The sequence below is a fragment of the Syngnathus leptorhynchus genome, chromosome 2 (assembly GCF_054491065.1).
Source record: "Syngnathus leptorhynchus isolate UIUO chromosome 2, UIUO_Slep, whole genome shotgun sequence".
Taxonomy (NCBI): Eukaryota; Metazoa; Chordata; class Actinopteri; order Syngnathiformes; family Syngnathidae; genus Syngnathus; species Syngnathus leptorhynchus.
The window spans coordinates 623,328-650,836 of NC_141196.1; the positions used below are offsets into that span (position 1 = coordinate 623,328).

A 27,509-nucleotide genomic window follows, 5' to 3' on the forward strand; every position below is an offset into this window, starting at 1 on the left:
CCGCATAGGACGGTGTGCACGCTCGAGACAAAAATAAACACCCAAAAAAAATAAAAATAAACATTGGCTGATGAGCATGTTGTTTTGAGGATCATTGTTAAGAGTAGCAAAGGCAACTCAAGTCCAGATGACATTTGTGTACGTTGAGTGAGAAGGCATTTCTAAGAATCACACATTCATATTTTGGCCTCGACATTTGACACCATTTTTTTATTGTGCTAATTAGCATACAGCTAAAGGTAAGCACATTTGACAAAAAGTTCAATGAGTCCATTTCTATCACATCAAACATTTATTTCAAAAAGGCTTGAACGCCTAAGATGAATACATGCCATTTACGCCATCCTGCGACAGCTCAAAGCTCATCAGACATCACGCTCGTGTCACTTGTCAAGTTGTCATACACGAGAAACTACAACAATAGTTCTGCCACACAAACAACATGCACTTGTACTGCTAGTTGAAGAGTTGTCCTACAAGTAAGGACAAAAAGTGTACGAGCCAAGCGGGATACCGCACGTGAAGACACACTTTTTCATCATTTCCGGCGCTAGACATTTGATTTTTTTTCTTCTTCAATCAATCGCAAAATTTGCAGAGCTGACGGATCACGTAATCCCAAGGCGGCGGCGGCGGCGGCACTCAGTCGTCGGCGGGAGAGACTTCTGGCGAGGCCCTGCAGAGTTCTGCTTTGAGACCCCACCTTCATGGATGCCGGCGGCTGATGGTCCCGCTGAGCCGGGACGCACCTAAACACAATCACACGCACACACTCGTTGATGGCGGTGAGAAGAAAGCGGCAGCGAGAAAGGCGGCTGACCTTCTAATGCGAGGTGAAGCCGGCGGCGCCGTCCACCCGGTTGATGTTGAGGTGGTTGTGGAGGATGTGGAAGATCTCCTGGATGTTGGGAACGTAACCAGACTCCAGTTTGGACCAGATGGGCACGTCTGAGGCGGTCGCCAATGACAAGAGCACAAGGGTCAGGACATTGCGCAAGATCCATCGGAGACATGTTTGACATGAAGACGTGGACCAAACAGAAGCAGTATTTCATGCAACGTGATGGACCAATCAGGCCCACCGTTGAGTGTGACCTCAAAAGCTCCAGTGGAAAGGAAGTGTGTCTCCATCATGTTGCACAGGAAGAAGGCCATCAGACAAGAGAAAATCTGACGGAGGAAAAAGAAGGCTTGAAGACGATGCCGGGATGCGAACTCGCGCTCGTTGCTGGGTGAAGCGCTCACCTTGTTGTCCTGGGTCCACGTCCAAAATCTGGGTGTGTTCACACCGAGCATCGCAAACACAGTCTGGCCGCTGACGATCAACAAGATGGACGCCAGCTTCAAATACGACACCACGCTGCCCAACAATCTGAAAGGGAGCCACAAAGTCGCGTCACGCAAACTTCTCCGAGCGCTGGCTGCAGTGGGCATACTTGTTGATGGAGGAGGGGGGGTAGTTTTGCCCCTCAATGCGTATGTCGGGGTACAACTGCCCGATGGCCCTGGAGTACTCCTGGAACACTTTGCTGTAGCCTCAGGAGATGCTGCATACAAACCAACACAATGTGCCACTCACTTTAAGAAGCATACATTGTGATTATTTTCCAAGTAAAAAGGCACTTCTACATTTCCCTTCCGCACTTTACTACGCAAGTTGGAACAAATCAATAACCAATGTCGCGTTAACTACGGAACAGAAGGCATGTTGCTTATAAAAACATCAGCTGACTTTTGAAAGTGGAGCAACTAAGCAGGGCGCCCATGTTCAAATGTGGTTTGAAGACGTTGTTCGTGTGCGTGCTAACTATTAGCTGCTACCGCTAGGCTCACCAGTACTGAAACTTGAGCACGGGGCCGCTATACATGGTCGCCTTGGCCGCCCTCCCGAGCTCTATCTCCGGCCCGGCTGCGACCTGCTGCGGGCTCGACCTGCCAACGTAGACGTCGCGGAGCGTCAGAGCCGTGAAGAGTAGAAGCGCCGCTAGCAGCCCAGCCTGGCCGTACTCCGCCATCTTGGCTACTGCAGGTCGCGTCCGATTTCCGCCTCCGGCTCCTCTACAATAAAGCCAGGCACGCTTTTCAATTTTTTTTTCTGTCATTCTGACATTAAGATTTTAAGACATTATCCTTATAGCCAAATGTTTTTTTTTTAATTCAATTTTTTTACCAGGTAAATCAATTGAGAATACCTTCTCATTTACAATGTGGCGACCTGGGGCAAGGGCGGCCCTACCACTAGGCAAACTAGGCCATTGCCTATTCTATGTTCGGGTTATCCCCAAGGGCGGCCCTATCACTAACTATCACACAGGGATGGCTTAAATGCAGAGGACACATTTCACCACACCCAGATGTGTGTGTGACGATCATTGGGACATTGCCTAGGGCGACTGGGGGGTCTGCGAGACATCAAGACATTTAGTCGAGCCCTCCGAGAGTCTGCGTGGTGCGTATACACCGCACACTACGACCAGGGGGCTCCAGGGAAAATCTTGCCTAGGGCACCAAATTGATCAGGGCCGCCACTGTCTGGAACCGAATACTCAGTTTCCCATCTCAGAGTATGTTGAACCTGCTTTCTGGAACCCCCCCTAAAAATGTAGGTATATTAAAAATAAAAAAAGACAAAAACTGAGCGCTAAAGTACCTTCACTTACATTTTAAGCCTTTATTGTGATTCATTTTGAAATTCTTTTTGGTAAAGCACTCAATGTTGCAAGCCGATGTTATTTGTTTCGTTTATTTCTCCTTAAACTTGGGATTTGGCGCAAAATTATTACATTCAGCTAAAGATACACAACATACATTTTATTAGAAAAAGATGCCTTTGTAACGATCTGTTTGTATACTTTGAATGTGGCTGTTAAATGCTAACATCAGCAAAGACATGAAAAAAAAACATTAACGAGGCAAAGCGCAAAAATACACTTGATGAAGACGTCATATCCAACCGCCGCTTGAGGACAAGTGACGTCACCAACACCGCGACGCTCCTTACCGACTGCGGACCGCCGAGCAAGCAAAAGGTGAAAACGCAACAAGAACGACCACCCGCAGGTGAGTACAAAATACGAGACGTTCATTTTGTCTTATTTAGCCCTCAGGAGCAATTGTTTTGATTGCTTTATTGCACTCGTACTCTATGTCATCACTTTGTTGATTCCCACAAACATTTGAACACGTCGTTTTGTGATGACCAAAATCAAGCTGATAAGCTCGCAGTGGGACGGCCGGCGCCATGCTGACCCTGGGGAGTCTCCACATCCTGCGGCTTCCGGTCAGAGCGTGGTGCGGCTGTGCCTTGGCCAGAAAGCCTCCTCTTCCTGCTCTTCCTCCTCCTCCCGCCTACTGCTCTTCAACTGTCCGCCACGCGTCGTCCGAGAGCGCGGATCCCGGTTGGTACGAACAGGCGGCGCTCTCGGCCCCCGTGCGCCTGGCTGAGGACTTCCTGATCCAGGTCCAGCAGACCAGCGGTCTTCCCTGGTGGCTCAGCATCGCCTTCAGCACCCTGACCATCAGGACGCTGGTCACCCTCCCTCTTGCCGCCTACCAGATGCGCGTGCTCGCCAAGGTTGCACCAAACAAATTGCACTTAGAAGGACACGTCCTCCCTGGAGATGTTTATCTTCTAGAAAATCCCACACGTCCTTATCCAACAAATCCTGAGGGATTCATCAAAAGGGCACTTTTAACACGGATATTAATGGTACAAAGGAGGGGGGGGGGGTGAGGAAAAAAAACACAAATTGTGCAAATCGGCCTCCAAATGTCCCGGTCGGTGAGACACCTTCAGAGGACAGACAAGTCCTTCTCAGATGCTTTTTTTTTTGTCACCGCCGTAACCCATCTCCGTTGTCCATAACCACGGCAACCTGCAGGTAGAGGCGCTGCAGACGGAAATCGCGACGCTGGCCGAGAGACTGCGGTACCAAGTGTCGTTGAGGGCCAGCGAGCGAGGTTGGACGGACAAGCAGAGTCGGTAAGAACAACGCCGCCGGCCCAGATCCCGGCGCTCGTCTCGGTATCAAACTCACAGCGCTCGCTCCCGGCGCCTTTAGTTTCCAGTTCCGGAAGAATCTGCGGCGTTTGGTGTCGCAGCTGTACGTGAGGGACAACTGCCACCCTTTCAAGGCGTCGCTGCTCGTTTGGGTTCAGCTGCCGCTTTGGATCGGCCTGTCGCTCGCCTTCAGGAATCTCTGCGCGCCGCACTCGTGTGAGTCGACTCGGACTTAAAACGAGGCCGAGGCCTACTTTGTCACCCTTTCAAATAGCCACATGTACACGGGTCCATCTTTATGGGAAATTGATTGGTTTAGATCAGCAAAAAGGATGAGAAATAGGTTTGATTTCCATTTTGGGGAGGGGGGGTAATACTTCCCTCGGAGTTCCACACGTATTGAAGCCCAGTTTTCATTTCAGTGCTCCACGCCTCTTTGGCCACAGGGGGCGCTCTGTGGTTCCCCGACCTGACGTCGCCAGACTCCACGTGGCTTCTGCCGCTTGCCCTTGGGCTGACCAATCTGTTCATCGTGGAGGTATGCGATTGACGGCCGATAATGTCAAACAACGTCGTCATCATCATCATCTTCTTGTTCAGCTCTTTTCCCTCCAGAGGTCCAACGTGTCGTCTGTCCACAAGGCGGTGACAAACGCCTTGCGAATGTTGTCCCTGTTGATGATCCCCATCGCCGCCGGCGTCCCATCGGTGAGTTTGCCCCACCTCGGAGCAAATGGATCAAGTGGAAGTGAATGTCCGGCCGGCATCTTTTTCCATCCCTCCAGGCGATGGCGCTCTACTGGTGGTGCTCCAGCTTGGTGGGCTTCAGTCACAATCTTCTGCTTCGCGCTCCCGCTCTTCGCCAGATCCTCAAACTTCCCACGCGGCCTTCCGACACGCCCTACAAAGACCTGATGCACGCCGTCGTCAGGAAGTACCGCAAGTAAACGGGAAGTCAACGGCGGCTGTGCGGGAAGTGGTGCCCAAGCCCACCGCCGGGTCTGGGTCCAACTGAAACACAAAGAAAGAGCTTGGAAGATGAGGTGAAACCCAGCCTTGCAAGCAAAGCCATGTAACGTGGCGAGGGGGAGCTATTTCAGCAAAAAGGATGCAACCCCAGACTTTGAGCTAACTCGCATCTCTGACTGGCGGATGACCACAGACAAAGATGCTCCTTCGGACACGCCGTCGTCACTGGTCCCGGAATGGTCCTAAGTCCAGATCACAGACAAAATTCAAATGTCTATACAGCGGAGCCTTGGTTTTCGACCACGGATCCGTTCCAGAAGACTGTTTGAGAAGTGAATCGTTCGAATTCCGAATCATGTTTTCCCATTACAAATAAAAGAAAGAGGTGTAATCCGTTTCTAACCCCCCCCCCAAAGAAAACGCCATTTTGCTGCGCATTTTTGTCCAATGGCGCAACTGCAGCGCACCGCTGAAAGCGCTTTAAACTCAAAACCAATTCAAGACACACACAAACACTGAAAGATGCGCAGTTACAACCTGAATCATCTCGTCGACGCAGGCCCATCAGCGTTGACAGTGGTTGTGGCGGTGGCAGCAGATACGAAGCCTGAAGTGGGGAATCTTGGACAACAGTCGGTAGGTCGGCAGCAAAGTCCGGCCCCGAGGGTTTAATTTAGAAGCCAGGACGGGACGGGATGTTCTTTGAGCCTCTTTGAAGCTCATTGGAAATGTAGCTACTCCCGGTCGAAAGATCCTCGTACTGATGTTCAAATATTGAATCTTTTCATAAATGAACAGACACCTTGAAAACTAGCAAAATGAAAGGAAACAGATGACATGACAGAACTTTCACATTTACATCACCGCGTACTTGACAAACACGTTACAAGCACACATTGCACAAAGTCAACCCAAAGCCACTCTTTAAAACACGGTTAGCGTGTGCGCCGTTGACCAGATTTTGCCCAATGAACTTTTGGCCTCCAATCGCTCCTCTCGCTATTTAGCTCGTCACTCTCGCTCCTCTCCTGAGGCAGAGTCTACGCTACTGACAACAGATGATCTGGAAGCTAGCTGTAGCTCCATACACAGATTTATCTACGCAGTAGCAAACGCAGCCTAAATAATAATAAATCGGTTTTATACAGCGCTTGTCCAAATACTCAAAGCCGTCGTAAAATAAATAAGGCGTACCCTCATTATTTGTATGAAATCTCCTGACGCGGCTAAGCAAGCATCAACGTTTTGCCTAACTTCCTGTGAAGGAGAGAACTCTTCACACAGTTCATCATATTCTACTTTAGCCGGAGCCTCAAGCTTTTCTAGAGAATGCATGATTTCACAGAGATCACTCTCGGAACATTGGTGTTTTAAATTCGTGCAAACGTGCGCCTTCCGTTTATCATATGACAAGTCAAATTTCCTTTCCTCTTTTTCCTCTTTGGTGTGGTCGCCAATAGCAAAATACGGCCCTGAGATAAATGACCGCTGCAACCTGGTAACGGCCTCATAAGTGCTCTGCGTCACAAGGACGTGACTGGGGGGGGGTTGTTCCTCCCGTCCGCGAGGTGTCGCTGCGAGCTGGTTCGGCGCGTCAATACAAACAGACAAGCAGTGCAGTAGCGTTCGCTACACACGTGAGCGCAACGCCACAATGTTGTCTCGATTAAAAGCCAAAGTGGGCTCGGTTCTGCTGCCGGGAGACGAGTTCTGCTTGGAGACGACAGCTAAGGCCGACACTATCTCGCTAGCGGGCCCTTCCAAGGCGGACAAGGTGGTTTGCGGGCCCGGGCTGCGGCGCAGTGGCGACCGGCTATTAGTGTATAAAAGCGGACTTCTGCGACACAAAGAGCCAGCCATGTTCTGGGTGGACGCCCAGCACAAGAGGGTGACAAACAATACACAACACGCGCAACAAATGTCTTCGTTTTTGCTCTCTTACGCGTCCGAATTGGTCAAAAACCTTGGAGAGCGAAGCGCGTTGCCAACGTCATCAAGAGGCGACAACCGTGAGAGCACCTGTGTTAAACTCCAGTTCCGGGGGCCAGATACGGCCCGCCACATCATCTTATGCGGCCCGCGAAGACAAATTGTGTGTCATTACTAGAATTGCAAATTGTCTTCACTTTCAACAGTCTTTTTTTTGTTTTTTGACCAGTTTTGACTCATCTGATTTGAAAAGGAATTATTTGTCAGTTTGCTTTGTAGCTTTGACTGTATAGATGACTGGTGTAGAACGTACGTGTCAAACCCAACGCCCGGGGGCCAGATATGGCCCGCCACGTCATTTAAGGTGGCCCGCAAAGACAAATTGTGCATCAAATTCACGTCATTACTAAAATTGCAAATTGTCGTCACTTTTAAAACTCATTTATTCGGGTTGACGGTCATAAGGGCCCTCCGAAGAAAACTACGACTACAATGCGGGCCGCTACAACAGAAAGAATTTGACACCCCTGCCCTACGACAACTGCGATCGGCTCCGGCGTAATAATGACAAATCAAATAGAAGGGTTGGCATGTACTCGCGTTTTGAGAAGCTTCACGTGGTACCACGCTTACATATATAGCCACCCGAAAAGTCAAGTATTACTTAAGAGTTAAAAGTCTGCTTAACAACAGCAAGTTTGTGCAGGTCATGTCACCAATGGCCAATTTTTGATAGGGTAAGAAATCCTTGTGAAGATGCTGAGAGTGCGTGTTTGCGTTCCCTCAGTACGTTCCAGCCAAAGGAGAGACGGTCATCGGCATCGTGACGGCCAAGTCGGGCGACGTGTTCAAGGTGGACATCGGCGGAAGCGAGCAGGCGTCTTTGTCCTACTTGGCCTTCGAAGGCGCCACCAAGAGGAACCGACCTAATGTCCAGGTGCGTCTGTGCCATGAGCGTCAGAAGCCGCTGACTGGACACCCGTGTGACACCCAAGCACTACCTCTGCCTGTTTTAGGTAGGCGACCTGTTGTTTGCGCAACTGACAGTCGCCAACAAGGACATGGAGGCAGAGCTTGTTTGCGTGGACAGTGCAGGACGGGCCAATGGGATGGGAGTGTTTGGAGCAGGTGGTTTCCTCTTCAGGGTCTCGCTGGGTCTCGCCAGACGGTATGCGCGCACCGTAGCCACAGGCCAGAGCAGAGTGATTGAAATTTCAAATGGTTCATTTCAGTCACCAGGTCTAGAGCAGTGTTTGTCAACCACTGTGCTATCGTGTGCCGTGGAAAATGATCCGACAAAAAATATTTTTGGAAAACAAATGAATCGTTATCTGCAACTGTCTGTGCTGTAGTGGTGACTGGCAGCGTAATCATGTCATGATTCCTTATCACTAGATGGCAGCAGGGAGTGAATTGCATCGTACGTTAAGACAAGAGACACTTTGATAAGAATGATTATATTGTTTATATAGGTGGCTCGGTCTTAACAGATTTTTGTTGGTGATTTTTTTTTTTCCAATGAAAAGGTGTGCCCTGAATGAAAAAAGGTTGACAAACACTGCTCTAGAGGACCTATAGATTGACCTCGATAGTCCCTAAGATAAAAAAGCCCTTTGCGCTGAAGCTCTTTTTCTCCCCCATCTCAGGTTGTTGGCCCCCCACAGTGATTTGCGGGCAGAGCTGGAGCAGCTGTTCCCGTGCGAGATGGTGGTGGGGATGAACGGTCGTCTGTGGGTCAAGTCTTCGAGTGTCCGCCGGACGCTGGTCTTAGCCAACCTGCTGGAGAGTTGCGAGAACATGACGCCTGCCCAGAGGCGCCAGATCTTTAGCAGACTGGCCCAGGGGGCACTCTAGAGGTGGGGAGGCGCCCAACACACAGGCCATGGCTTTGGGAAGGGGTGGGGGGGCAGAGTGCCAGTACCAGCGAGCCGATTGACTTTTTCTAGGGACGAGGTGTGTGTGTACTGATTTATATCAGTAAAAATGTGACCATTTTTTTTTCTGCACACAATCTATTTTAATGTCATGATTGAATTTCTGCTTGGTCATAGGACTGATTTCACGGCATCTTACTATTTCATATTGTCCCTCTTTCAAGTCATGTTTTGAGAAATAATGGATGGATAGAAATCCTCACGCGGAGAAAAGGACCTTTTTGTCTGGATTACAAGGTGAACAAAAATGAACGCACGACAAATGGAGACTGAGTTTTGCGACGTTACCATTTAAAAAAAACAAACATTGTCGTCAGGTACAAGACAAGTGTTAATTTTTTTTTCAATAAACATTTCTTTTCAAACAGTTACCAAAAATATATTTTGTAGTTTTGTGCATCAGCACAGCACCTACCTTAAACCGCAAGCAAGCAAGCAAGCAGACGGACGGACGGCAATGCAACTACCATACCAGCAGTACGGTGGCCAATCGAACGCCACTGCTGCGTGCATCTTGCGCGGTCACATGATGTCTTTCTGAATGCCCGGCGTCAAGTCCTTGGCATTCGGGTTCAGGATGCTCTGAAAGAAGGTTCGATGAGCTGTTTATTATTTGTCAATTGTGCCGAACCACTGCCTGCCGCCTGCCTCACCGTCACACGGTCTGCCCACTGACCGCGAGCGTCCCGCAGGTCTCTGGCTGGGATGAGCGAGTCTGCCTCCTCTTCCTCGTCCAACATCTCCTGGAAGCAGTCACCGAGATGGCGAAGATGAAACAAAAACAAGCGAGCGTACCTGAATTGTAAACAGCCGGCGAGTTGAGGCAATCACGACGGAGTCCAAATTCGAACCACAAGAAGTTCGGGGAACGGCACACAGACGTGCAAAATACAAATTATACGGAAAATTGATTTACTTGTACAAGGGAGGAGCACAATCAAGTTTTTTTTTTACATTTCTGAGCGAAAAGAATCAGGGAACGCCATATGTTATCTTGGTCAAGCTTCTGTTTTCTTTTGTTTCTCTTTTCGTGATTATGGTAGTACTGCAGTAATCTATATATAGATTGCGTGTCTGGCAGTGAAACCTTGGTTGTAATCGGGACGGCACGAGATAAGCAGAATTACCTTAACCCGCTTCCCTTTACGACAAGTCATGTCAAACAAAATGGAAAAGGATGTTGTACTTGCCGAGATAAACCAAATAAAAATAATACAAGAACTAGAAGAGCTACTCTATTTGCGGCATCGGTCGCGACATGCACGCAATGCGGAAGTGACGTAGGTCTCAGTGCTACAGCCGCCGCTATATTGACATGAACATTTGGGTCGCTCCTCGCTTAACCTGTGGTTCGAATTAATATCGAAGCATAACTCGGACCCCGTCATGCCTGCGTGACCTCAGCCGCTGTTGACATTTTAGGTAAATTTGTTGTGTTGTGTTGTGTTTTGAGCGGAAGGACCGGAGCCTTCGAAGCTTGTTTATGCTACATCAGCTAGCATCCGAAATCTCGCTAAACACAGAATCAGACGATAACATTGTTGTGCAAGTTAAGTTTTCTCATTAATCCCCGAATCAAGCAGTTTCAGTTGCCAGGTAAATCCTCGCGTCACAGGCAGACGTAACAAACCTACAATGAATTTCAAAGAGAAAATTCCAACAGAATATTTTCCTAAAGTAGAATCATGTACAAATGTCCGGTATTATAAATCGAGTCAAACGAGGGGAAAATAAGAAGTCATCAGTGTAAATTAGTACACTTGCCATGCATAGAGAAAGAAAAGTGGTTAACATACATTGTCATGACCAAATATCAGGTGGTTGAGTCATGAGCCGGATTGGGGGCTCAGAGTCATATCACATAAGGGACCCAGTCAAAAGAGGTGTGTGGAAGAACAACAACTCTTTTCCAATAAGAGCCATGCCGTTGCTCACCTCAAAAACCTTGAAGGGGCTTTGTCAACTACAAATTTGGGAGATATTGGAGTCCTACAACTTGACTTGATCTTTGGAGAACTTGCCAAGCTGTGATGAAAACTAGGACAGATAGAAGAACAAGGAAATAACAGCTATGTCAAGTCAGTCACACACGTTAGTAATCACCTCGATTCTTTTGTTGGTTCGTTTGCTGCCGCTGTGTCAGTTTGCAGAATACCTGTCACGTGCACTGGAAAGCCCAATTTCTTTTCTCTGTCTGTCTGTCTGTCTGACGCCGAACCGAAATGCGTCTAAACTTTCCTGTTTGATCTCAATCTCTTTCAGCCTGGAAACAGTAAGTCTTAACCCCCGTTGTTGTCAAGTATATGCATTTTCAGGAACCAGTGCTGTCATGGAAAAGCACGCTTTCCACTTTAGGCCAAAGGAATCCGTTGTGAGCAGCGTTTTTGTTGTCCAGATAATGGACTCGTTGCGGTTCGTCAGTCACGTTCATCTTATGCTTTAGCCGTGCCATCCTTACGTGGAAAAACATCAGCCTTTGTTTGTTTGTTTTTCTCTTTGACAAAAACGAAAAACAGAACCCGACGACTTCTCCCAAGGTTCCTGATGCATTGCCACGGAACTATACCACGTGTCTAATCCTCTTTGAGCTTCCAGACGGGTCGTCCTCGCTCGTACCCCGCTTCACTGATCCTGTCCTGTGTTTATGGTCTTCCCCGGCATTTGTGTGCAGCGTCCCGCTATGTCTCACCACCAGTACGGGCGAAGGCCCATGCCTGACACTGACTTCCGACCCAGTCCGGGTCCCGACGGCCTCTCTGAGCGCCACCGCCGCTCCTCGCCGGATCGTCGGGGCTACTATGGGTCCGAGTCTGGAAGTTCCACATCGGCGCCCGCCTTGCCGCTCAGCTCGATGGACAGCGCCCTCAGCCTCCTGAGCAGCTGCGGTCTGGAGCCCGCCGACCTTGCGCTCCTCGCCGAGATCCCTGAGGACAAACTCACTGTGGAGTCACTGCCGCACATTGTCCGTCAGATTAAATCCAACAGAGAAGCACCCAATCCTCCCCCCGTCTCCTCCTTTGACCTTCCCAGCCTGCCTGTCGAGCGCTGGCATCAGTATAGCGGTCGGGTGGTCGAGTACCCCCTGGACCACATCAAGCCGACAGCCCTTCCCGCAGAGCCGCTTTGCGAGTGGCGAGATTGCTGGCAGAATCCGAGAAGCGAGCCCACGCCCTCCCAGACCCAAAGGCCCGCCAGATACTTTGCGGAAGCCGGGCCTGGCAAAGCAGCAGCGGCGGCGGCGGCAGCAGCAGCAGCGACCATTCCCTCCCTCTTCTCCCTGGCCCAGCGGCCAAGCCCAGCTGACAGGTCTGTGGCGCCTCTGGACAAGAGGCGGTGGGAAACCGGGTCGGAACGAGGTCACCCTGACGCCTCTGCCAGCCAGCCTCCCAGTGCTGCGGCACCGTCCAAACAGGAAGTGCAGGATTTCTACAGCGTGGAGCCTCAGACGTACCCGACGTCGTGTTCTCTGTGTAATGCCTGTGTAATCTCATTGGAGGTAAGTAGCCCGAGAGCCCGAACCCGGATGGCCTCCTTGGGAATGCTGGCAAAACGAAGGTTGAGCGATCTTCAATGAGTCTAGAAGAAGGCACGGAAAAAAATTGACGGGGCCTTTTCTGTTTCAGGACTGGAGGAAACACATCAACAGCAGTCGGCATGCTGACGGTCAACTCGGCCTGCTGCACCGGTGAGTTTGGTCCCGTTCCTGCCGTTTTCCTGATCGTCGTTGTTGCTTTAACGTGTCTGTCTGTCTGTCCGTCCGTCCGTCCTCAGCTTTCCCACGTGGGATTGCCGCAAGGAGACGCCCAATAGGTTAGTGCGGCGAGCTTGCCAAAGAGACAACGGACGCGGTTAACTCAAAGTGTTAACGTGAGCTTTGTCATTGAAGAGATGAGCGACAGTCTCAGGTGGGGCTGGGGGCGAGGCGGAGGAAAGACCCAGAGACTTTCTGGGCCACCAATGACAGCAGCAGTAAGTGGGCAAGCCTTTAGCGCTTGTTTTCAACAAATCGGACTTGTTGTCTTTCATGTACATTTGGTCTTCCTTCTGTACTTCTTGTCTTGACTTGACTTGTACACCAGGGTCGCAAGCTGGAAAGAGCCCAGAGAAAAAGGTAAGCCGTGACATTGACGAGCGACCGCTTCCGTTTCAGATTGCTCGCAAATGTAGCGCGCGCGACACGTGTCAACTCGCTTGACTATTCCAAACCATGTCGTCGGCAGCCCTTTGCGGAATCCAAATCGGCCGAGCAGGCTCGGGAGTCGGTGGCGATCCACAAGCGGCGTCCTCCGTATGTGGACGAGCAGCAGGTAGACTTCAGCATCTCCAATGTCTTCAACATTGTGAAGGTGCGTGTCAAAGGACGAAAGGACAACCGGCCGAGTGCTGGTCCCCCTTGAGATGTTGCCTCGTTTTGGTTTTAGAGCTCCTGCGTGGTCAGCTTCACACCGCCTCCGCAATCAAACGAGGACTGGTCGGACCTCCTCAGAGTTGTCAGACGCTTCGGCGCGATCGTGTACACGCTCTTCGGGCGGTCCAAGGTGAGTGTGCGCGTTTGCGACAAAGAGAATCCCCGGCCGCTTTTTGACCACATCTCAAATGAATCCTACCAGGCATGCGTCGAAATGAAAAATCTGGAAGACGCTGAAAAGTTGGTCAATTATTATTCCTCCAAGCATCTGAGGATCAAAGACAACGTCCTCCGGGTTACATTTGCCGTAGAAACCTCCAGTCTCAGGTAAGTGTGACCCGACGGTCGGGCGCTTGGCTTGCTCCTCATTGGCCCAGCTTCACGAATTTGCCTTCCGCCCGCTTCCAGAACAAGCGCCTTCGCTCAACGCTACCAGGAAGACTCAACTGAGAGGAGCAGAGATGAAGACCACACACCAGATGAGTCCAAGAAGAGCAGGGCGGACCACACGGCCAGGTCCAGAAAGGCCAGGGAGACAGACAGGAAGGCCAGGTCCAAGTCACGAGACCGAAAGGCCAGGTCAACTTCCCGTGAAAGGAAGACGGGCTCAAAGGAGCGCTCCGAGTCCAGAGACAGGAAGATCAGGTCCAGATTCACAGACAGGAAGGCAAGGTCCAAGTCCAGCAGTTCAAGTGCCAAAATGCCAGAAGCGCAGAAGCCCGAGATGAGCGGTAAAAAAACAAAAAAACAAAGACAGAAGAATCCTCATGTGTCCATTCATCCCGAACAAGTCATCGGTCCCGCTTAACCACAGTTTGTCCTCGTCCACAGCATCCAGTGGCGCTTCGGCGTCACTAAAACTCTCCCAAGCCGACGGCGTTGACCAAGTCCTGAGCAACACGGACGCCGAGTAGGTTAGGGTGATTTATGTCCACCGTGTCGCCGGTTAACGCCTTTCCTTCCACCTCACATTCTAGCTCCGTGGAAGATGACAGCGACATCGAGGGAATGGCTGTCGTTGGCGACGACCTGGAGGACGACCGTTTGGAAACGGCGGACGGAGGTGAGGAAGAAGACTGGCCTGATCTTTCATCGGTTGAATTGAGGAGCTGGTCTTGCGCAATCAATCGTGCGCATTTTCTTCATGAGAACCAAAGTCGGTGCCTTGCCTCTCCACGTGGGATTTTAGGCCAAGAAAAGGGGGAGGATCGCAAGGCCCACGGCGCCAACAAAACGGAGGACACGTCGGACGAGGTCGGGACGTCGCTTACCTTTTACGCAGCTCGAGGTCCACCTTTCCAAGTTGTCCTCTGCCTCGCTGCAGGAAGTGGACTTGGAGGATTACATCATGCTGGATGAAGTTGGACAGGAGCAGAGCAGTAAAGTTGTCGAGCCGTCACTTGACTGCGCCGCAGGGCAAGGCGGCCACGGCCGGGTACGCAGCGCCGGCCAGCTTCCCGCCGGTGGTCCGGTCCGGCCCGGCCCAGCCCGGCCCAGCCCAACGTCTCACCCGCTTGTCGTTCTCCTCCAGCAAGTGTCTCGGGTCGTGTACTTCAAAGACCTTCCGCTGTCCTACTGCAACGCCGGCGACTTTGTCAAGCTGGCCAAGGGCCTCGGGAGGCCCGTGTGCTACTATCTTCTGCGTGGCCTACGAAAGGTATTGGTTAAAAAAAAAAAAGTCAGTCAGATGTTGTATTTTGTACAATGAATTTCAAAAGTCCGAGGCGATAGATTTACCTGACGACTTGACAGGAAGAGGCGGCGCGCCGTCTGTTAGCTCTTTCGATGCCACAGCTGGAGCCTCTTCTTTTGAACGCTTTGATGCAAAGCGACCGCAACTACTCTGCAAGAGCGTTAGGGAGCAAAGGTGCGATTGACGGAGGGAGCCTTTGCTCACATCTCCTGTCTGGCTGCTTCGAGTTAAGAAATCATTCCAAATCCACTTTCAAGCCATACATGAGATGGGGCCAAAGAGAAAGTCATTTTTTAAAAATATCAGCTCATCAAGTTTCAACATGACCCAAGAAGGGTTTTGACAATGCAAACTTGACCTTAAACTAGGGTTAGGCTTTCAAACTAGCATTAGGGTTTTTAACTCAGGTTTTAAACTAGTGTTAAGGTTTCAAACTCAGATTTCAAACCAGGCTTAGGCTTTTGGTTTCAAACTAGGGTCAGGGTTTTAAACTAGTGTTAGCCCAGAACCTAGCTTTAAACCCTCGTTTGAACCCCTTACCCCAGTTTGAATCCCTGACCCTAGTTTTTACCCCGAGATGCACGAGTGAGGTTGTTTTATATTTTAGATACCTTCATAAAAAAATCGCTCTCTTTTCATATTCCAGCTATTCCTCAAAAAACATGTTGACATTTTTCTACGACTCTTCTAGGTCATTGTCTTTTTTAAAGAAATTCAAAATATTTCAGACGTGAAATTGCTGTTGTGTGGGCCGAGATCAAACACCTAATGTCGTACCAAAATGGCATGAAAAACACTGATTCGAATATAGCTCGTTTTTTTTTTACCCACCTATGGAAGAATGTCGGGTACAATCGCTTGTGCATCGAAAACATTTGAATGAATTAGAATCTGAAAGCTTTGTCATTGGGTGTACAACTGACCTTGCAAACTTGTCTTTCAGGGTTTCCTCGAGCTGTCGTGCAGCTCAGAGGCCATAAGAATGGTCAATGAACTCAACGTTTACTTCAAGGACACTCCGACCGTCGTCCTGATCTCCAACAAATATCGCCGCCTCAGAAATGGGTCAGCGCTTGGGTCGTCTCGCCTCCTTCCGGTATGGCGAGCGAGCGAGCGGTGGCGCTAACCTTTGTGCCCGTTCGCAGCACGGCGGTACACTGGGACGAGCGCGAGACAGGTGAACGGACAGGAGCGAGCGGCCGACGTGAGAAAAGCGAGAGCCGAGACAAAGAAGGAAAAAGGGCTTCGTCCGCATCGGACCAGGAGAAAGAAAAAACGGCTCAGGAGAAAGATCTAACCAGAAAGACCCGAGATAACAAATCCACATCCAGCGGCTCTTCAGACATTTTGTCCTCGTCAAAGTGCGGGAATTCTAACGACGTCCAATTACCGTCCGGAAAGACTGAGATCAAGGCAGAGTCTGAGAAGACTGAAGAAAGTCAGCCAGAGGGCATCGTGTCACAAACTCTTGAAGATAAACCCAACACCAACAATGCCCAAACAAGCGACAGCGAGACCACAAAGAACAGATCAGACGGTAAGAACACATTTGGGAATAAACCAGACACTGAGAACACTCACAATGTTCAAACAAAAGTCACAAAGACTCCACAGAATAAATCAGGAAGCGCAAACAAATCGGATAGTGAGAAGACTCTTGAGAATAAACCAGAAACCTCTTCAGAAGGTGGGAACACTCGTTTAAAACTGATCTGACCACTTGTTTACTTTTTAAAAATGTGATTTTTGTCTTTTCAGTGCCTTGCCTCTCATGTGTGATTTTAGGCCAAGAAAAGGGGGAGGATCGCAAGGCCCACGGCGCCAACAAAACGGAGGACACGTCGGACGAGGTCAGGACGTCGCTTACCTGTTACGCAGCTCGAGGTCCACCTTTCCAAGTTGTCCTCTGCCTCGCTGCAGGAAGTGGACTTGGAGGATTACATCATGCTGGATGAAGTTGGACAGGAGCAGAGCAGTAAAGTTGTCGAGCCGTCCCGTGACTGCGCCGCAGGGCAAGGCGGCCACGGCCGGGTACGGAGCGCCGGCCAGCTTCCCGCCGGTGGTCCGGTCCGGCCCGGCCCAGCCCAGCGTCTCACCCGCTTGTCGTTCTCCTCCAGCAAGTGTCTCGGGTCGTGTACTTCAAAGACCTTCCGCTGTCCTACTGCAACGCCGGCGACTTTGTCAAGCTGGCCAAGGGCCTCGGGAGGCCCGTGTGCTACTATCTTCTGCGTGGCCTACGAAAGGTAGCGCAAATCGATCCGGTTTGGCGTCACCGCTGGTTTGCTGGAGTAGTTCCTCTTAGGCAGGCGTGTCCTAGAGGGGCCGGCGTCCTGCATGTTTTACATTGTTCCCTCCGCTAGCACTCCTGGTTTAAATCCTCAGCTCACCAGCGAGCTTTAAAGAAGCCTGATAAAGATCCTAATCATGTCAATCTGGTGTGTTGGAGAAAGGAGCACTCCAGGGGACTTGAAATCATTAGTTTGCCAATTTAAAGCTGGAGTTGAGTAGTCTTGACGCCACTACATTCTTTTGGGCATGTAGCCACACTCGACCCGTGCGCACCGAGGCAGCTCCAATGCCATCGAGCCTTATTCATGGTGCAGTAGTTCCAAAGAGGGAACGTTGCCAGTCGTCTACGCTTTAAATGCCACGGGTATTGGAATATTTTACTCTCAGGTCATAAAGTTTCAACGTGTCACAAAGAGGTTTGAACACTACAAACTGGACCTTAAGTACAAAAAAAAATGGAATGAATTGAAATCTGAAAGCTTTGTCATTGTACATTGTGTACAACTGACCTTGCAAACTTGTCTTTCAGGGTTTCCTCGAGCTGTCGTGCAGCTCAGAGGCCATAAGAATGGTCAATGAACTCAACGTTTACTTCAAGGACACTCCGACCGTCGTCCTGATCTCCAACAAATATCGCCGCCTCAGAAATGGGTCAGCGCTTGGGTCGTCTCGCCTCCTTCCGGTATGGCGGGCGAGCGAGCGGTGGCGCTAACCTTTGTGCTCGTTCGCAGCACGGCGGTACACTGGGACGAGCGCGAGACAGGTGAGCGGACAGGAGCGAGCGGCCGAAGTGAGAAAAGCGAGAGCCGAGACAAAGAAGGAAGAAGGGCTTCGTCCGCATCGGACCAGGAGAAAGAAAAAACGGCTCAGGAGAAAGATCCAACCAGAAAGACCCGAGATAACAAATCCACATCCAGCGGTTCTTCAGACATTATGTCCTCGTCCAAGTGCGGGAATTCTAACGACGTCCAATTACCGTCCGGAAAGACTGAGATCAAGGCAGAGTCTGAGAAGACTGAAGAAAGTCAGCCAGAGGGCATCGCGTCACAAACTCTTGAAGATAAACCCAACACCAACAATGCCCAAACAAGCGACAGCGAGACCACAAAGAACAGGTCAGACGGTAAGAACACATTTGGGAAGAAACCAGACACGGAGAACACTCACAATGTTCAAACAAAGCTTGTTGAGGAAAAACCCCCAAAAGGCAAGTCCGGCAGTGCCCAATCAAACGACAGCAAGACGACAAAGAACATATTAGAAGGTAAGAAAACATTTGAAAATAAACTAGCCAGCAAGAACACTCACAGTGTCCAAACAATAGTCGCAAAGACTCCACAGAACAGATCAGAAGGTGAAAACATCCACAATGTCAAGTCCAAAGAGAACAAATCGGAAAGTGAGAAGAATAAAGCAGAGAATGCTTCAGAAGGTGGGAACGCCCACAATGAACAACCGAAAGATGGGAAGGCTCGACAGAATTTGGAAGGTGAGAAGAGATTGAAGAACCAGCCAGACAGTGAGATGACTCTGGAAACATTATCAGAAGAGGGAAAGATTACAGAGGAAAGCAGGAAAACTCTGAAGATTGTACAGATTGAATCAGAAGGTGGAAACCCTTTGGGAAATGGGCCAAAGACCAGGAAACGAACAATAGAGAACAGCGAGTTGGAAAAAATCAAGAAAAGATGTGTTTCCACAAAGACTTGTGAAGAAGGCCAGGTGGAGTCTGGAAAGGCTGTTGGGACCACGCAAAAGAAATGTGGAGAGAATCCAGAGAGGGGAAGCCTCTCTTCAAAGGGGTCAGATCAAGTGTCCGGCAAAGATCCCAAAGTAACCGACTCCCCGCAGGAAGACCCAAGCCGTGAAAAGGACTTGGCCGGGACACTTAAGAGAAGAGCGTCTCCCGATGACACTTCTGTGGCTGGAAAGATCCCAAATGAAGAGCAGAGTAGTGAAACGTCTGATGAGAATCTGATGAATCAGGTGTGACTTCGGTTCACTTTTTTTTTTTTGGGTGACATCGATGCATTTTGATGACTGGTGTGTTTTCAGGAAGCTGATGGAAATTCAGGTACCCCCACCGCACCCCTCCACCCAATCGGTAAGTAGTCACCTCCTTAGGACTTGCAAGCTTCTCCGCGACCTCGTTGCCTTTACACGTGGCCTCCTCGATGCTGGCAGGAATCCAGTTTGTGCGTCCAGTCGTTGGCTACTTCTGCAACTTGTGTCAGCTGATCTACGCTGACGAGGATGAAGCCAAGGTGCAGCACTGCAGTAGTCGTCAGCACCATTTCAAGTATTGGGTGAGCCAGTATACAAAAACAAACAAACAAACAACAGAAGATTGAAGGTCATTTGGAGATTTTTTTGGGGGGGGCGCGGGGGTGTTCCAAATGTTGTAAACAGACTTACACAAGCAGCCTTTTCATTTCAGGAGAAGATGAAAATGGCAACCTGAGGGAATGCCGTTCTACACGTGGTCAACTTTTCATTTGTCCCATTTTTACTTTACAATAAAGTTCCATGACTTGAAGTGTGTAAAACATTTATTTTGTAAAACATGCTAACTTAATAAGTCCACACACACTGGAAATTGACTGCGCGAGCGTGGCGACATTACATGACAACAAGCTAACGTCAAACGTCTATCTTTCAAGGTCAGCGTCTAAAGAAAAACTGTCGCGAAAAAGGAAATCACGCGCTCGGCTTCTTGGCTCCCTTCTTCTCCCTTTTGCTTCGTTCCTTCTCCAGATGTTTCTGTAGGTACAAACGTCCTCACTCGCATTGACCTTTTTTGGCCGTTGTTGCGGGGCGGGGCCTCACCTGCAACTTGTCGTAATGCATCTGGCTGCTGCAGTGAGTCTTCTTGGCCACGTCCTCGTTGGAGTAAAAAAGGAGACAGACGCGGCAGTAGTAACCCATCTTGATGTGTTCCACACCTGCACAAAGCACACCAGCCAGAAGGTTTGTTAGCGAGAAGACACTGACTGCCACCGCCGCTCGCTTACCGATAGCTTTGTCGGGGTCGTACGGTGGCAGCGGCAAAGTGGCCGCGGGTTGACTTTCAACAGGCGGGGGGGAGCCAGCCTTGTTTTGATCAGCTAACGGCTCCTCCGTCAGCTGCATCAAACAAAGCAAACCATTCAGCGGATGGATACACAAAAGTGCAGCATGGGAACAAAACTCACTTCCTGGCGCACGGGAACATCCGGAATCTTCTCTGGGGTGGCCACTTCCATCTTCACAGGTGAGCTTGGTGCAGCTTCTTCCTCCCGAGGTTCCATTTGCTCGTCTTCTTGAGGTTTCTTCTGTTCCTCTTCAAGCTCCGCCTCGGGTTTGTCCGTTGCCGCCGCCGGCGCCTCCTCCCCTTTTAGCGTTATTTCCTCTTGGGGCTTTGGCTGCTCTTGTTCCTCCTGAGGTTTGAGGTCTTTCGGCGTCTCTTCGTCGTAGTCCTTGGATTTCTTCATTTCTTCTTTTAATTTCTTGGCTGGAGGCTCTTCAGAGGATTTGGAGGATGAGCCGCTTATCGCCCTCTTGGTGGTGCTGGGACAGCTATGGCTACACATACACCTCATATTACTTTCACTTTGGAAGAAGAAGAAGAAGAAACAGGAGCTGTGCGCCCGTGGGACTGGAGAGATATTTTCCCGCCGTCGGAGCTCACCCGTATTTGAGCTGCGTGTACTTCCTGCTGACGTAGACGAGGAGACGTCTACCGTTCAACTTTGGCTGGTTGGTTTTGTACGCTTCGGCCATTTCATCTGCCGCCTCTGCCTTCTCCATCTCCAGGAAACACTGCAGACAAAGACTTTGGTTCAAACGGAGGGACCGCTGTCCAGCATCTGGCTGAGTTTCATACCTCTCTCTTGATGGGATTCAGGAAATACTTTTTGACTTTGCCAAAGGGCTCAGCCAATTTGAGGACATCCTCATCCTCGTACTTGCCGTTGGGCAGCTGGCCCACGTACACCACCCTGCCTTTGCCGGACTGCAACCGCAGCGAGTCGGGGTCGTTAGCCGAACGCCGTTAGCTGAGCGGCGAGCCAGTCATCCTCACCTGGATGGTCGGGTAGGTCAAAGAGTGGTTGACCCTGACCGGGCGTCCGCATACCGATGCCATGACGTTGCCGTTGTAGAACTTGACCATGGCCCGGGCTTCTTCTTCGGTGGAAAACTGTAGGAAGGCCTGACGAGGTACGGAGCGTGCGTTAGTCAAAGCGTCATCGGCGACCGTCGGCCTGCGGACTCGCTCTACCTCGGGCCTCCAGTCCAGAACCAGATGCTTTACCACTTTCCCAAAGGGTGTCGCCAGTCCCAGCAACTCGTCCAGGAATTTGTAGCCTCGCCTGAAGCCCTGGATGTTGACCACCCGCAGCCCCTGACAGGAGGGAAAAGGTCACTCGCTGTCTTCAAAAGGCGTCATTTGGAGGCTTCACAGTTATGGATGCGGGTCGCGCCGGCCGACACCTACCCCCTTCCTGGACGGGTCTGCAGAGAAGAAGAAAGACTGAGCATCGTCGTCACGTGATCATCGCGCCGACGCCAGCCTTCTCGCGGCGCCTTACCAATGTCGTCGGACTCGTCTTCATCCGCCGCCGCCGCCTCTTTCTCGTCCTCGTCGGGGAGCTCGTCCAGTGTCACAAAGTCCTCCATGTTCTCCAGAAAGTCCTCATCCTGACCACGCAAAGACCGCCGTCAGGGTTTTGAGCGAAATTTTGCTGGCCATTTCTCCTCGTGTAAATAAATGCTCCGTTCGAAAAATGATTTGCCTTAAACCGGTCCAGTCGGGTGACTGCTCCAAAAAAAATGTCATCAATCGTGAGGGGAAAAGTGACTTTTGCACGTTACCGCACACAAAGTGTTTTCATCGGAACGATTATGACGGAAAATCGGAAAAGTGTGAGCGACAAAAAAAGGACGTTAAAGACGGAAAGGTCGGTCATCTGAAAGGTGTGTTTGAGTAATATGCCCGACCTTTCCCAGGATATTTGGTGAAGAAATAAATTACCTCCCCCGTTGCCTGCTCGAGGCAACTTTCCGCTTGGGTCGGCCACTCCTTGGACTCGTCCCCCAGCTGGGCATCTGCAGGCGTCTCACCCGTGACATCGTGGTCCTTCAAGTCAGCCTCCGTGGGGACGCTATCCGCATGATCGTCGGGAGCCTGTGAAGGTGTGAATCCTCCGCGACATAAGTGTCAAAGTGGAGGCCCAGATACGGCCCGCCGCATGATTTGATGTGACAAATGTTGGGTCGACTTTTTTTCTCATTAGATCAATGACACAAATTGTCTTGACTCGAAAAAAAAAAAAAAAAGAGCAATTTTTTATCAGCATTGATCTTTTTCAAAATTTGGACTGGTCTGATTTCAGAAGCCGTAGCCCCGTTTTGCCGCCTGTGAGCGCGTCACCTTATTGTCTCCTCCCTCAGGCTCCTTCTCCTCTTCTTCTTCCTCCTCCTCCTCCTCGCTAACTTTTTCCTCCTCGTCAGCACCCGTGGCACTCCGATGCTCCTCGCCTTCATCTACATCCTCACCCTCCCGCACTCCGGCCGCCACCTCGTCGTCGTCCGCCGCCGCCTCGCCCTCTGAAGCCGATTTGTTCTCGTCATCTCGGCTACTGGAAGGCGAGCGGGGTGGAGATGACCTCCTCTTGTTGTCGGCCTTCCAGTTGCTTCCCGTTTCCTTCTGTCTGCGGTTGATGCTGTTGACAAAGAAAGCGGTGAAGGCGCAGTTCCGGCGACGTGGCCTTCGTGGGCGCGGACTCAACTCACTTGAGGGTCTTGTACTTGGTGCAGATGTTGAGGCGGACGGCTCGCCCTTTGATTGTGAGCGTATTGACCGTGTAGTACTTGACCATCATCTCGGCGTCCTCGGGTCGTCCCAACTGGATGAAGCCCTGTGGTGGTGTGAGCGGGAGGAAATAAGTAGACAAGTAGGAGGTTGAGCCTTTTCTACATCTCCAGAGGTGAATGTCATTTGTTTGTGAGCAGGGCGGCGTGTCACCTGGTCTGTCAAGAAGAGATGTTTCTCCACCACGCCAAAGCGAGCGGCCACCGTCAGCAGCTCCTTCTTCTTGTCTTCTTCTCTGGGGAGGTTGGAGAAGAAGACCACCTGGCTGCCGCGATGCGGGGCGTCCCAGGGCGCTCGGTCCGACGGGCGATCTTCCTTCTGCCCGGGGTCACGATAGATTGGCGCGTCAGGACGGAGCCGGCCGGGCGGGCGGCTTGCCGCGGCGACGTCACCTGGATGACTACCAGCCTCCTGGACAGGTAGAAGGTGATGGGCTTCCCGTAGAGCATAGCGGAATTTTGCTGGTAGTAGTTGACCATGGCCATCGCCTCCTCATGCGTCTCCAACTCCAGAAACGCCTGCCAAGGCCAACAGTCAGCGCGGCCGCTCTTTGAAAAAAAAAAAATCCCCAAACAAATCATACCTTGGTCTTGAGGACTAAGTGCTCCTGCAGACGACCGAAAGGTTCGGCGAAGGAAAACAACGTTTTGTTGCTGAGCGGCTTCCTGTCGTATTTCACCACCACCACCCTGCTCCTCAGCTGTGGGGATTTTTGGGGAAATCACAGAGGACCGACAAGGTGCACCAAAAAGTCACATCGAGAAATATATAAACACCGACCACGTCTGGTTCCGAGCGGTTCTGCCGCGACATGCCGAGACCCAGAGCCGGTCCCGATCCTGACACAGGCAAAAAAAAAAAGAAGAAAAGAATGTAGAGCGCTGGTCATCACACCATCACGTGATGGAAAGGATCTCACCCCAACCGGACGACATCCTGGCCGCCGGGCCTGGCCCCGAGGGCGCGGGTCCCAGCAGACCGGCCGACAGGTTGGTGGACTCCATGATGGGGCTAAAAAGCAGAGCGGCATAAAAACAGGAAAGACTCCATAGCAGAATCGTAGATGTTTGCCAAAAATAAAATTAGGGTCATCATCGTTTGTGGTTGAAGGGCCGGCAAAATTGAGACGATGGCAAGACTTCATTTCAATGCTCAATGTGTCAAATTTGCAACATGTTAAATGTGATCTTGTTTTCAAATTCTTTCCCATAGTCGGCAGCATCTCTTAAAAGGTTCACTGCCGTATTTTCCGGACTGTAAGTGGCAGCTTTTCTTTCTTTTTCTCTCTCCATAGTTTGGCCACATAGCCAGCCCAGGAGCCACTTTTTTCTTTTTTTTTAACTTCACAACAATCTTAACTTTATAGCACAAACAGATTAGACATGAATTGTTTTGTTCCTGAATGGACTTTCAAGTTTGTTTGGACAATTCCACAAAGATGGCGGCGGCGGCGGCCACTCGCTCCGGCTCGGTTACCTTCTGCTTGGAGCCCCACCGAGATCCCACTCTGGGTACCTGCGACGTCACGACAAAAAGACGGCGGTCGTCATCTAAAGCACGCCAACGCGGATGACGAGTGTTTGCTTCTGACTTACATGTTGAGGAGCACACGCCTGTTCTCGGCATGTCGGAGTCCGTTGGTGTGTTGGCTCCACTCCTACACGCATACACCAAAATGAGCCCACACAGACGCACGCACGCACGCACGCAGGTTGCTATGGCAACCGACCCGCACCACACTGTTCCCAGTCGTGTGCAACGTGTAGTATGTGTGTCCAAAGTGAACTTTTGTCATTAATGTGTGAGATAAAGATGAAAAAGGAGAGCATTCTTGACGGAAAGAAGACCAAATGGAGGAAGGGCGACAGAGCGGCCGCTTCCCGTGTGACGAAAAGATGGCAGGCAGCGGGAAGGAGGAGTGGGCTTTACTCACCATGTTGGAATGCACGTCAAAATCACAAAGAGAGCACACGTGTGGGAATCGGGGAGGCGGGGCTCCCAAAAAGTCTTGGACTTTTCCCAGTGACGGGGAGCCCTTCCTGCGCTGCGGGAAGGCGCTCTGGGAGAGCGACGCCCCCTGCGCACCGCTGAAGGAATCGCGGTGCAAAAGTTCAGCGTACGACGTCTCTCTGCTTCCGCCGCCGAAATTCAAGCCGGTTCCGTGGCTGACAGAAGCAAAGCCAAAGTCGGAAGAGCCCGAACCTTGACCGAAAGAGGCGGCGCCACCGCCGCCGCCGCGCATCCTGCCCCCGTCATCCCAGCCGGAGGAGGACGGCCCCCGGGCCGTCTTGCGATTTTTGAGCTGCAGGAGGATCTGCGGGAGCGTTTCCACGCTGATGTCCTTCTCAGGGATCTGGGCCAGAACATCCAGATCGGAGGGTGAGAGCCCCAAGCTGGCGAAAAGCTTCATGGTGCCACCAAGAGGGCCACCGCCGCAAGGCATGAGAGAGCCGCCGTCCTGGTTGTCCGAACCGCCGCCGCCCATCTGGCGTACTTGCCGTTGCTCGCTCATGCCGAAGCTTAAGGACTCGGCGGCGGCGGCCAGGTGGCCCCGCCCCGATGCGAAGCCTTTCGAAGCTCCGTCCATCGCAGGTCAAAGACGGCGAGAACAAGTTCAAGAGGTCTCCGACGCAAAGTCAAGTCTGGAGGCAAAGAGGCATGTGGAGTCCTGAAAGAGAGTGAAGGACAAGCAGACATTGTGGTCTTCGCTCGTGACCGCCGAGACCGGCAATCACTCGCAGCCGACCCCGGCCTGACCGCTGCTACGCAAGCATGCGGACGAGCGGGAGGAGGAGGAGGACAACCGGAATACAAACATCCTCTGCAGATACAAAGCAGGAAGCTCGAAGTAGAAAAGAAGATTCACGTGGTCAGAGAACCGCTTCGTAAAAGCAAGAACATCGTCAACAATCAACAGAGATAAAAGATTGGTCCAACCGCGATGGGTCCACTTCAAGGCGACCGACATGTTACATACAACATGGAAGCAGTCGTGCTAACAGCTACTTGTGCTAACAATTAGCAGACATGCTAGCAGGTCCGACATGGTGTTGATATGAAGTCTAACGCGGTCGGTAGATCGATCGCAGCGAGTAGGCTACGCCAGTGCTTGAAATGTGTCTTGGCGGCAAGTGCGAACCAGCATTCGCTTCCGAGTTCAAATGCACAAGTGTTTCAAGTTAAATCAAGAAATGGAAACATGGTAGCGAGCTAACGTAAGCATTAGCCGGTGGGGGAAACCGTCTGTGGGCCATGAATATTTCAAATGCAGCTAAATGATGACTAACAGGCGGCTCAAGTATCAAATAAATGTGAAGGTTATATCTTCCTACCCGTCCGTCCGAGTGTCGTCTGCTTGCTCAAAGCTGCTGCTGCCGCGAATGGTGCCTGCCCGGCGGCCCGAGCAACCAACCGCGCAACTCTCGCGATATGTCGTCGTCGGCAACGTAGTGACGTCACTCAAGGATGCTACGCTTGTGTTGTTTTGCCTCGGGCAGGATAGCTAGCTATCCAGAAGAGTCTTGGCAATTGCTCAAAGAAATTCAGTACAACTGGACATTTGGAAGTCAATGAAACACCAGCTCGATGTGAAGGACATTACTGACAGCAAATGCCAAACAGATGTCCACTTGATGTCGCTTTCTTTCGACGACCAAGAAGGAAAAGGATCCAAAGACGTTGAGCTATCGACGATGCAATGCGCAAGCACGGCGTGGCGTTACGGTACGGTACCAGCAGGTGGCACTCCAAGACTTGTTCATGGCTTGAACTATTGCTGCGGAGTTTGGATGAAATTTAGTCATGGATTCATTTGATTAGAGTTACATTCAAGTCTAGTTCCCCTTTTACTACACATTACAACGTCAAATTGCTGTTCAAACTCCTATTTGGAAATGTGTCAATTGTTCACTTGCAAACTGGGTGCACTATTCTTTTTTTTTTTTTTTTTTTAAACGTCATCGTGCGGCCTTGTTCTTGGACATGTAAACCAGCACAATTTTTCTTTACATTTTCAGGGATCTTCTCACCCTCTCGAAAACGTTGTTTCTATTTTTGTTCGGTGTTAGTCACGAACTTTATTTGGATTGGTTAGCTGCAAATTCTCTTTCCCGAGTGAGGACGATTCATTTGTCAAGTTTTATTTAGAAGAGTCAGAGGTCAAATATATATATCATATATACATCATAATAAATTCTAATTGATGAGTTGTCGAAATTTAATTCTCATTGGGAACGCTGACAAAACGAATTGTGAACATTGCGAGGATATTCTGGCAAGTTTTCCTCGAGGTCCATCATCGTCGGCTCTGTTTATTCGTGGCGTCCATTCGTTCCATTGTTGAGCAAAGTCAACAAAGTCAATGTCACCCCGTTCCCGTTTCCATCCTGTTTGTGGCGTGACGCTCACACGGGACGGCGGCGGCCGCTCTTTCGAGG

The 27,509-nt window shown here is 50.7% G+C and overlaps 5 protein-coding genes and 1 long non-coding RNA gene across 9 annotated transcripts; 3 read left to right on the plus strand and 3 right to left on the minus strand.

Moving 5' to 3' along the window:
* Positions 1 to 273: 273 nt before the first annotated feature.
* On the minus strand, positions 274 to 2,055 carry selenot2 (selenoprotein T, 2). The gene is made up of 6 exons (XM_085905349.1): positions 1,834 to 2,055; positions 1,437 to 1,547; positions 1,246 to 1,372; positions 1,083 to 1,170; positions 821 to 948; positions 274 to 749 (listed from the first exon to the last, which is right to left on the minus strand). The coding sequence occupies exons 1-5, from the start codon at positions 2,013 to 2,015 to the stop codon at positions 824 to 826; spliced, it is 633 nt and encodes a 210-aa protein (XP_085761475.1). The 5' UTR covers positions 2,016 to 2,055; the 3' UTR covers positions 274 to 749; positions 821 to 823.
* Positions 2,016 to 10,215, minus strand: LOC147059900 (uncharacterized). The gene is made up of 3 exons (XR_015065452.1): positions 9,960 to 10,215; positions 9,486 to 9,575; positions 2,016 to 9,414 (listed from the first exon to the last, which is right to left on the minus strand). It is a non-coding gene; the product is annotated as an uncharacterized LOC147059900 (long non-coding RNA).
* Positions 2,082 to 5,360, plus strand: cox18 (cytochrome c oxidase assembly factor COX18). Of its 2 annotated transcripts, XM_085905284.1 has the most exons (7): positions 2,089 to 3,060; positions 3,211 to 3,574; positions 3,882 to 3,982; positions 4,062 to 4,216; positions 4,423 to 4,538; positions 4,601 to 4,708; positions 4,786 to 5,360. In XM_085905284.1, the coding sequence occupies exons 2-7, from the start codon at positions 3,242 to 3,244 to the stop codon at positions 4,945 to 4,947; spliced, it is 975 nt and encodes a 324-aa protein (XP_085761410.1). In that variant the 5' UTR covers positions 2,089 to 3,060; positions 3,211 to 3,241; the 3' UTR covers positions 4,948 to 5,360. The 2 variants fall into 2 exon arrangements, with proteins under 2 accessions (XP_085761404.1, XP_085761410.1); XM_085905278.1 differs by having other exon boundaries at positions 2,082 to 3,060; positions 4,601 to 5,360.
* On the plus strand, positions 6,522 to 9,210 carry exosc3 (exosome component 3). Its single transcript, XM_085905338.1, has 4 exons — positions 6,522 to 6,857; positions 7,686 to 7,835; positions 7,915 to 8,066; positions 8,545 to 9,210. Exons 1-4 carry the CDS (start codon positions 6,624 to 6,626, stop codon positions 8,750 to 8,752), a joined length of 744 nt encoding a protein of 247 aa, XP_085761464.1. The 5' UTR covers positions 6,522 to 6,623; the 3' UTR covers positions 8,753 to 9,210.
* On the plus strand, positions 10,091 to 19,774 carry LOC147059903 (uncharacterized). 3 transcript variants are annotated; one of them, XM_085905114.1, is made up of 25 exons: positions 10,091 to 10,254; positions 11,504 to 12,328; positions 12,456 to 12,517; positions 12,604 to 12,642; positions 12,719 to 12,801; positions 12,912 to 12,943; positions 13,053 to 13,178; positions 13,254 to 13,370; positions 13,443 to 13,567; positions 13,649 to 13,971; positions 14,072 to 14,150; positions 14,218 to 14,303; positions 14,430 to 14,494; positions 14,565 to 14,675; positions 14,772 to 14,897; positions 15,877 to 15,998; positions 16,079 to 16,470; positions 16,719 to 16,783; positions 16,854 to 16,964; positions 17,051 to 17,176; positions 17,752 to 17,873; positions 17,954 to 19,208; positions 19,278 to 19,326; positions 19,407 to 19,528; positions 19,660 to 19,774. In XM_085905114.1, the coding sequence occupies exons 2-25, from the start codon at positions 11,513 to 11,515 to the stop codon at positions 19,681 to 19,683; spliced, it is 4,578 nt and encodes a 1,525-aa protein (XP_085761240.1). In that variant the 5' UTR covers positions 10,091 to 10,254; positions 11,504 to 11,512; the 3' UTR covers positions 19,684 to 19,774. The 3 variants fall into 3 exon arrangements, with proteins under 3 accessions (XP_085761240.1, XP_085761229.1, XP_085761227.1); XM_085905103.1 differs by having other exon boundaries at positions 10,097 to 10,254; positions 11,349 to 12,328; XM_085905101.1 differs by lacking the exon at positions 10,091 to 10,254 and having other exon boundaries at positions 10,262 to 12,328.
* Positions 19,754 to 26,692, minus strand: matr3l1.2 (matrin 3-like 1.2). Its single transcript, XM_085905151.1, has 22 exons — positions 26,406 to 26,692; positions 25,007 to 25,741; positions 24,669 to 24,730; positions 24,550 to 24,588; positions 23,993 to 24,084; positions 23,854 to 23,912; positions 23,657 to 23,773; positions 23,466 to 23,591; positions 23,227 to 23,391; positions 22,995 to 23,119; positions 22,633 to 22,924; positions 22,234 to 22,386; positions 21,791 to 21,899; positions 21,697 to 21,713; positions 21,481 to 21,603; positions 21,283 to 21,411; positions 21,085 to 21,213; positions 20,890 to 21,020; positions 20,414 to 20,783; positions 20,234 to 20,345; positions 20,049 to 20,164; positions 19,754 to 19,982 (listed from the first exon to the last, which is right to left on the minus strand). The coding sequence occupies exons 2-22, from the start codon at positions 25,658 to 25,660 to the stop codon at positions 19,920 to 19,922; spliced, it is 3,183 nt and encodes a 1,060-aa protein (XP_085761277.1). The 5' UTR covers positions 25,661 to 25,741; positions 26,406 to 26,692; the 3' UTR covers positions 19,754 to 19,919.
* Between the last annotated feature and the right edge of the window lie 817 nt (positions 26,693 to 27,509).

Coding starts and splice junctions, on each gene's coding strand:
- cox18 (XM_085905278.1), top strand. CDS start 3,242: ATGCTGACCCTGGGGAGTCTCCACATCCTGCGGCTTCCGGTCAGAGCG. Junction 4,217..4,422: donor TCTCTGCGCGCCGCACTCGT/GTGAGTCGACTC, acceptor TTTTCATTTCAG/TGCTCCACGCCTCTTTGGCC. Junction 4,539..4,600: donor CCAATCTGTTCATCGTGGAG/GTATGCGATTGA, acceptor CTTCTTGTTCAG/CTCTTTTCCCTCCAGAGGTC.
- LOC147059903 (XM_085905103.1), top strand. CDS start 11,477: ATGGTCTTCCCCGGCATTTGTGTGCAGCGTCCCGCTATGTCTCACCAC. Junction 13,179..13,253: donor ATGTCTTCAACATTGTGAAG/GTGCGTGTCAAA, acceptor TTTTGGTTTTAG/AGCTCCTGCGTGGTCAGCTT. Junction 14,676..14,771: donor GGCAAGGCGGCCACGGCCGG/GTACGCAGCGCC, acceptor GTTCTCCTCCAG/CAAGTGTCTCGGGTCGTGTA.
- exosc3 (XM_085905338.1), top strand. CDS start 6,624: ATGTTGTCTCGATTAAAAGCCAAAGTGGGCTCGGTTCTGCTGCCGGGA. Junction 6,858..7,685: donor TGGACGCCCAGCACAAGAGG/GTGACAAACAAT, acceptor GCGTTCCCTCAG/TACGTTCCAGCCAAAGGAGA. Junction 8,067..8,544: donor TCGCTGGGTCTCGCCAGACG/GTATGCGCGCAC, acceptor CCCCCATCTCAG/GTTGTTGGCCCCCCACAGTG.
- matr3l1.2 (XM_085905151.1), bottom strand. CDS start 25,660: ATGGACGGAGCTTCGAAAGGCTTCGCATCGGGGCGGGGCCACCTGGCC. Junction 22,925..22,994: donor ACCAAGTACAAGACCCTCAA/GTGAGTTGAGTC, acceptor CTTTGTCAACAG/CATCAACCGCAGACAGAAGG. Junction 21,214..21,282: donor TGACCTACCCGACCATCCAG/GTGAGGATGACT, acceptor CTGCGGTTGCAG/TCCGGCAAAGGCAGGGTGGT.